The sequence below is a fragment of the Solanum tuberosum genome, unplaced genomic scaffold (genome assembly GCF_000226075.1).
Source record: "Solanum tuberosum cultivar DM 1-3 516 R44 unplaced genomic scaffold, SolTub_3.0 scf00018, whole genome shotgun sequence".
Lineage (NCBI taxonomy): Eukaryota > Viridiplantae > Streptophyta > Magnoliopsida > Solanales > Solanaceae > Solanum > Solanum tuberosum.
The window spans coordinates 2978908-2987678 of NW_006238944.1; the positions used below are offsets into that span (position 1 = coordinate 2978908).

The following is an 8771-nucleotide window of genomic DNA, read 5'->3' on the forward strand; positions in this document are numbered from 1 at the left end:
AGTCTGACTAAGTGTGGAACCACGGAGGCAAACGACGCCCCTTAGTATGGATGACGAACCATAGTTCACATGTCGTCGTTTGATTCAGAAAGTTGAGTTCCAGTACTTGAACCACGGAGGAACAGGACGGACCGTAAATTGAACTACGGACTGTAAGTGATGACCGTCGATTGAAGACCAAGAATTTTGGCCAACTGCTGAACCATGGACCGTTGGCTGATCCACGGTCCGTCGTTTACAGCCGTCGATCGAAACTACCCAAACCGCAATTTCCTATATTTTCTTTTCCTACTTGGTTTAGGATTTAGTTTCTATAATATAAGTTGTATTTTTCGTTTTTGGGTTGTTGGACCTTTTTGAAGTTCGTTTTATGCAATTTGCTTTTGATTTTCAATTCAAGATTACGGTATTCATCTATTCTAATTGTAAGTTCATGATTTATCTTATTAACCCTAATATGAATTGTGAATTCTTAAGCATGAGTATCTAAATCTACAACTAGGGTTGTGGGAACCATGAGCAATTAACAATGTATGACTAATAATTAAGTAATTCTACAATAGTGTATGCATGTATCGTTAATCCTTTCGTTTTGAATGCTTTTTAATGGTGGCCAGCGGTAGAACTTGCCTCATTCCTACTTGCCAGACCAAAGAAGTAATGAATGAGAAAATGATTGAACAACAGAGATTTAGACGTGTTTATCCGCTATCTAATAGTTTGACCCTAATCATGTGAAGGATAATATGGGGTTAAGGGTAAGGGTTAGTAAAGTATACACCCGTAGACGGACCAAGTTGCGTGGTGAAATTCTCTGCTTGGAGGACCAATCACTTAGGGATACTAAAAAAGGGTCGATTTTTTTTCTTTAACACCACTCCTAGGCAGTTTACAACTCTTGCAAACTTCAGCCTTACACTCTTACGAATTTGACTAAGTATAGAAATACTTAACGTAGTTTTTAGGCAAATGAATAAAAGTAACAACACAGCCAACGTACGGGAACTCTTCCCAACCTTTATTAATATTAATACAGGAAAAAGGTTTCACGAATTTGTCTAAGGCCAGAACATCCTCCCTTGCCTTAGATGAATTTCCACCCGTTATAAAATTTCTACACAAGGCAGTATCGGCAGTTACATCGGCGGTTACATTTGACATGTGTCTAACACTTGTCCTCACATAATTCAAACTAAGTTCCAGCACTAAATATTCTAAGAGATAGAATATATTTCGAATTAAAATACATTCTAACACTTAACCGAATTTACAACATTGTAACACTTAGAATATTTCAGCCTACTTTAAACACTTAGAATATTTCAGCTTACTTCCAACACTTAGAATTATTTCAGCCTGCTTCCAACACTTAGAATATTTCAGCATGCTTCCAACACTTAGTTTTATTTCAGCTTTTGTCTTGCCAACGTCAAGTCCACAACCTTGCCTTGTCAAGCCAACACACCACCTTGTCTTGCCGACGACTTTGCCCACACATAGGCCTTGTACATCCAAGCTGCCTTGCCAACACGCAAGCACCTTGAACTCTTTTGTTGCCCACTAACTCATAGTTGCACAGCTGCGCTGTTTTTCCCACATACATGCCAAGACCAATGCCCGAATCCTTGCCATGCCTGCACGTCGTTAGCTCAAGTAGACTACGGGTCTAACAGATTCCCAACTTATCAACCTTGCAAGTTAACACTAGGATAGAGTTACTATTAATAGGAATAATGCGTTAAGAGCTTGTGGGGAACACTTATGCCCTAGTTTTCATCTTATATTGATATCTCAAACTACGAATCCTATTTACTTGTTATTTATTGATACAACTCAACAAACTGCTATTTTATTTACAAACCTCCCTTTTTGTTACCTTTTTTCGGAAATAATTTGATTGAACGTAGATAATCGTAAGTTAGCCTAAGTATGAATCATATTCCTCGTGGGATCGACCCTAACCCAAAAGTTAGGTTCTTTATTTGACAACGACCGCTTATAATTCTTTCGGGAGGTGTAATTTGGGCCTATCAGGTACTTGAGCCAATCGGATGATATTTCGTACTAGGCATGGTACCCAAGCTAACCATTAGTAAATTTGTACCAGAGTGGTCCCGAGCCAACCACCAATCACAAACAACATGCACAATCACAATGAACAACCACACTTGAGGCCACAAATAAATCAAATAGGTTCATTGCATGCATGAGATTATTAACATAATGTCATTTTACATTCATCCCTTATGTTTTTTTGAATGATTTCGTGATGGCCACACTATTACGAAAAGATGGATATATGTAAGATATAAATTTGATCGATTTGACGTCTACATTCTTATCACTAAAAACATTATAATCTTAAAATTTTAGGTCAAAAAATGATTGAGATTAGCCTTCGCATGATTAGGGTCGGGACCTATGTGAATAGGCACGTCCGTGTATATATACCTTTGGATAGAGTTACATACATACATACATACATACATACATACATACATACATACATACATACATACATACATACATACATACATACATACATACATACATACATACATACATACATACACACATTGTGCCAAAGGTATTGAGATTGAGTAAACCTATTGATTGTATGTTATATCATCCAATAAAATTAGTTTTAATATATACATTTGATTTAATTATATGAAAGAAATCACCATGCTTAAAAAATTAGAAATTTACAATGTGGCAAACTTGAAAATTTTGAAAGATTAAAGCTATATAATATATAAAGTACAACTACTTATATAGGTGTTAGCCAATTTTAGATTTTTTTTTATACAAGATAGATATAAGATTCAAATTTATAACCTCAATTAGAGAGGTGCACACAATCATCATTGGATTATATGATACTTCGAGCGTGGGTTCACTCATTTATATTTAAATATTTTTTTAACACTACTTTATATGATTTCAGGAGGGAAGCATGGGTTCACGTCGAACCCGGTAACCCCCCCCCCCCCCACGTGCATACACCTCTATTTATATATATTGACAAGATTTCTCATGAATCATTACCTATCAACTTAATTTTTAATGGATTGAGCTAATAAATAAGTCAGTACGAATTGAGCGGGTTGAGTTTCATTTTGCCACCCTGTAAACGGACTACAAGAATTCACAACTTAGCCGCATTCGGTCTAAGACATATAGTTAAAACAAATTAATATATTAGTAGCCAAACAACGGAAGGGGTGCATTACATCAAACATTAAACGCCAAAAGCATTATACATACATCAGTAGGTGCACGCAAGCTAGCTGTGGCACTATCATTATAAAAACAAACAAATGTACTCGAGATGAGAAGGACGAAAATTGTGCACTTCCTTCTATAGATCTCAGCCACGAGTGTGTCGGTACAAGAATTATACTTGGGGATTTAGCCTTCTACTCGGCAGGTTTCTCATTTTATTTTAGACGGAAGCAACATCTCTACCTCCGGGAGGTATTGGTTACGTCTGCGTACACTCTACCTTCCCCAGACCCCACTGAGTGGAATTTCACTGGATATGTTGTTGCCCTCCTTACTCCTTAGGCCTGATATCAATCCCTTCAATAATTAAGCCAGCTTTCCTGTCACCTCCCTTTACCTCTGTTAAACTAATCTCTACTTCAGCTTCTTGTCCCCTCTTGATAAAGAATTCTCCCAACTCAATTTCCATCCACCCATCACTTCTCTGCTTAGGATGACACCCTTTTGGTGCATCTTCCGTTTCCTCTCTCAATATGCGAGCCATGTGGTGGGTGAATATTCCTAACCGTCTCGGGACTACTTGGTATCTGTACTGTCTCCTTCCTCCCTGAGGGTTCAAATAAAATGTATGTGTATATCTTTCATGCCCAGCAATCCCTACTGAACTCTCTGCAGGTTGGTTTTCAAATCCACAGGTCCTGGATTTTGTCGTGAACACAAGGTAAGCGCCATATCTAGTGTCAGGGGAGAGCATGTTGGTGTTTATTTTGACAGATATGTCAAACCAGCAGACATCAAGAAGCTCGGCAACTTCTGAAAACCTATTTAATTACCACACAAAATCAATCAAACATCAAATGACAAAATGCGGCCTTTGCCCTCCTTACTTCTCTAACCACTTATCAAAAGTTGTGTATATGTGCATTAAAATATATACCTCGACTCAGGAAGGGAAATCCATCTCCAATGCTTAGGCGTGTCGACCCAAACAATTTGCAGCGACCTTGCAGCTAACATGTAACATTTCTTTCCACTCCATTTCTCCAATGAGAAGCTCTAATTTAATTTGCATCAACAGTTACTATGTCAGTCAGATGGATACTTAGCAATTAAGAAACTAACAAAATGAAGCATGAATGTAGTGTGGGTCTAAGCATAGAAAGCAAGAGTAAAATGAGTTACTATATCACATATGGACCAAAATTCAAAAGCAAAAAAGATAAAGAATGTCATTTTCATATACTTAAAACTTTGATGGTGGAGCCACACTATCTATTGGTGGGGGCAAACTGGTCCCATTAGTTATTTGTTTTTCTTCAATTCCCTTTACTACTACTCAACAGTCAAAGGACAAAAAAGACAGGGAAAAAGGGGCAATGGTGAAAAGGAAAGGCTATGGTTTATGCAACCTGAAATGGAAACCATAAGTTTATCACTGTTTTGAAAGCTACTAATTTGATATCCATGCAAAACAAAAGTACAACAAACACTAGAAACCTCATTTTTCACATTGATAGACTATCATTTTCACACACATGATGTATTATAGATATATCATCAAACTGTTCGTTTATAACGACTATATGCATGAAATAATCTTCAAGTGATCGAGACCAAGATTTTAGTAGAGACTTCAACGTCTTTGTTATGTTTACTGGACCAATTCAATCTTTGAAATAACAATTCTAGAAACAAATTTCGATCATTATCATTTCCCCATCAATTTATGTTTTCATATGTACACTATAATTATCTCAAGTAAAAAATGCAAAAAGTGTTAATAGGGAAATCAAACACATAGGTATACGTCATAAATATAGATTTATCTCTAATGCAACATGGATAATTTCCATTGAATTATCAAACAGATCTTCTTCCCAATTCACTCTGCTTCTTTATTCATAATTTGTTAGATAGTTATGAGAACAATCTTTCAACTACTGAATGATCTGGTTGTTTGAGCGACGTAGGATCTTCTCTTATAGTATATAATTAACTTGCACAGAGATTTCATATTTGAAAGGCACCCAATTAGGTAATTAAAGCATGAAGTAATGCTTAATCGATCGATCAAAGTTCTAGGTTTTTAGTTCAGAACAAATCGTTTGATCGATGCTACATACCAAGAATACACATACTCCCTTCTCGTTCTACTTACATACCATATTAGCCATTTGCATTTCCTTTAGTTATTTTACTAATTCATCATTATTTGTTCTTTGATCTTTTAATACATTGGTAATCTCTCTCCACATATAGTGGATAAGGATGCTCTCCTCTTGACCAGAAGTCTCGATTCGAGCTTTGGATATGAAAAAATCTTGATAGGAGTATCCTGCAAATGGAGCCTACGCAGTGCAAATCTAGATTAGTCAGCCTAAAATCTCTCTCCAATCCAACAAATACTGCTCACTCTATCAATGCTAATTCCTAAGGGTAAAATTGGAAATAAATAATTACTAGTTCTTTGTTGATTTTCTGGATAAAATAGTGGCATGCATTTAGTTCAAGAGTACTTCCAATGTGACTTTAATTAATTAACAACAATAAATTGAATATTGAATAAAATTAATAATAACCGAAAAAAAACAATTAATTATAAAAGTTGAATAAATTACTAACCTTGGTACCACCGTCGATGAGAATAGGATTATCACATAGGTATAAGTAAAGGTCTTTCTTTGAACCGACATTAAGTGAATCTGAACCGTCAATGGACCGGGAAATGATATCATAATAATCCGGCGGTAAGAACCGGTCCCAAACGGCGTCAGATTCAGCAGCTGACCGGAAAGTTGAAGCCACCAGCGCCAGCCGGCAGGCGTCCTTCGGACTTGTTAACGACAGTGCGGTAGCTATACAACCTTCCGGCAGTTCGTCGCCGCAGGCGATTCTCTCCACCGCCATTCGCTGTATCTATATATAGGTAGAGGTACAGCAAAATTGTTGTATAGTTTCAGATGAATTTATAGAGAAGATGTTATATCATGCCGGGTGAGTTGGAATCTTGGCCTATTTATAGGAGAGTTATTATGCTTTTAAACAAGGCAAAAGGCATAAATTACTTGTTTATTTCCTTCTTCCACTTTTAATTGCCATGATTTCTTTTAGAATCAAATTATAAGAACTTTGACTAATATTTTACAATATAATTTTTCATTATATTGATATGTAAAAAATTGCAATTTATAGTATTTTTCGTATAGATTTTGAATAGCTGAATTTTTTTGTTTAAAATATTAAATTAATGTAATCTAATTTAACTTTAAAAATTAGTTAAATTGACTTTCGAAAAACGCAACATGACAATTAAAACTCGACGGAGGGAATAACTACATGCTTAAACTATCACAATCTATAACACATACTCCCCTCATCCCTTTTTAATTGTCATGTTGCATTTTTTTAAAATCAATTTAATTAATTTTCAAAAATTAAATTAGATCACTTTAATATGATGTTTTAAATTAAAAAAATCACATTAAAAAATTATATGAAAGTACTATAAATTACATTTTTTATATATCAATATGATGAAAAATTATATAATAAAATGTTAGTCAAAATGTTTATTGTTTGACTCTAACAAAGGAATTCATAACAACTAAAAAGAGATAGAATGGAGTATTTATTACTGTATTCAATACTCCATTGTTGCTGCTCAGACGAATAGACATTTATATCATGTATAAATATAAATGTCAATTATATTAGTATAATATAAACCTAACTAATATATTGGCTACATTTCTTGTTGCCTTGTAGTTGTCTATTATTTCATAACATGTTTTTAGCATGATATTTTCGTTAGAAAAACTAACGGGAAAATATACATTTATAGTTAGATACTGGGTTCAAAACAAAGAGCTATCCGAAAGAATATTGAACGTCGTTACATTCAAAAGAACAAATTAAATGAAAAAATCGATTAATAAAATATTAATATTAACAAAATAAATTTAGTTCAAAAAATATATCAATCAATTGACCAAATTCAAAGTGAAGTTGAGTGGAGTGACGACAATAACACACAAACAAAAAAAACTCTCTTCTCAATTCTTTAAAAATCAAGAGAAATATTTCTATATATAAACACATTAATTTTGCTTTCTCTCACTAAAATGAGGGACAAAGTTTCTTTCCAAAAATTAAAGAAACTTTTCATTTTCCTCCATGTTTGAATTTGTCATTTCCCGCCTCATTTGAATTCTTTTGTTTCCCATTTATAGTAATCCAAATCCAACAAGTTGATCAGCTGCCCATGATCCTTTGTTTTTTAAAAAAAATATACCGATAATGTCTAACGGTCTTTTATTAATACTCCCTTCGTTTCACAAAGAATGACCTGATTTGACTTGGCACGGAGTTTAAGTAAATAAAGAAGACTTTTGAATCTTGTGGTCCTAAATTAAAGTTATGTCAAATGTACAAAATTGCCCTTAATCTTGTGGTCTTAAACATGTCACGTGGAAAGCAAAAAGTAAAATGTTACCAGAAAAGGAAAGAGGTCATTCTTTTTGAAACTGACTAAAAAGGAAAGAGGGTCATTCTTTGTGAAACGGAGGGAGTAATATAATTAAAAGAAAACCTCAATAGAGATAAGTACTGCTTATGATCCCTTCGTGTGCCTCTAATGCTCCTTTGCCATATTTGTTCACCTAGGGTAGTACCTTACCAATACTACGATATATAATGTTAGAGGTTATTTTGATAGTGCATTAGAAAAAATAATGCACAAATTATTCTTATATATTATTAGTATCTAATTGTTTAGTACACCTTTTTAAATTTATGTAGAATTAATGTAAATATTACTTATATATTTTTCTTTGTATTAAGGTATGTATAACTAATACATATAAATTTATGATATTAATTGATAATGCAAAGAATTTCAATGCATGCATTAAAATAATTAAAGATATACATGCCTCTCATCAAAACTTTTCCACATTTTTCTCATCGTATTTGTGGAGGTTACTTTTGTAAATAAAATTTTTTTTTTGAAATTATGTAATGCATACTATTTTAATACACTAAATGTCACAACCTAAAAATGGATGTGATGACACCTGTCTCTTCGCACCAAGGCAACTTAGCTTCAACACAACAAAAACGAAAGAAAAGCGGAAAACTTATTCTTCTACTAAAATTCCCAATATTTGATTGTCACATGTATAAGCCACTAAATACATAAGTGCGAAATCAAGAAATAAATACAAGTCTCAATTTTTGTTTCTCAAATAGAACAAAGTGTAGGAAAAGGAAAAAGAAGGTCCTCGGAATGACAAGCAACTACCTCTTCAAGTCATTAACGAGCCTCGAGATCAATAGAAGGAGAAAGAGATCACACGGGTTCGGGCTCGGAACCTACGCAAGTGTAAAAGCAAGAGTGAGTACTCACAACACGGTACCCAGCAAGCAATCTACTAAACAAGTAATTAGCTAGAAATCAAACACCTCTTACCCTCCAATCAAACCTCCTCAAACTACAACCTGCACAGAAATCAGTCCAACCAAGCAATTCTATAATACACGGCTCACAT

The 8771-nt window shown here is 34.3% G+C and overlaps 1 protein-coding gene across 1 annotated transcript; it reads right to left on the reverse strand.

Moving 5' to 3' along the window:
* Positions 1–3178: 3178 nt before the first annotated feature.
* LOC102590468 (F-box protein PP2-B10-like) lies at positions 3179–6202 on the reverse strand. The gene is made up of 3 exons (XM_006340438.2): positions 5848–6202; positions 4163–4281; positions 3179–4046 (listed from the first exon to the last, which is right to left on the reverse strand). Exons 1-3 carry the CDS (start codon positions 6130–6132, stop codon positions 3557–3559), a joined length of 894 nt encoding a protein of 297 aa, XP_006340500.1. The 5' UTR covers positions 6133–6202; the 3' UTR covers positions 3179–3556.
* Positions 6203–8771: the final 2569 nt, after the last annotated feature.

Coding starts and splice junctions, on each gene's coding strand:
- LOC102590468 (XM_006340438.2), bottom strand. CDS start 6,132: ATGGCGGTGGAGAGAATCGCCTGCGGCGACGAACTGCCGGAAGGTTGT. Junction 4,282..5,847: donor TCATCGACGGTGGTACCAAG/GTTAGTAATTTA, acceptor AAATTAAATTAG/AGCTTCTCATTGGAGAAATG. Junction 4,047..4,162: donor ATTTCCCTTCCTGAGTCGAG/GTATATATTTTA, acceptor GTAATTAAATAG/GTTTTCAGAAGTTGCCGAGC.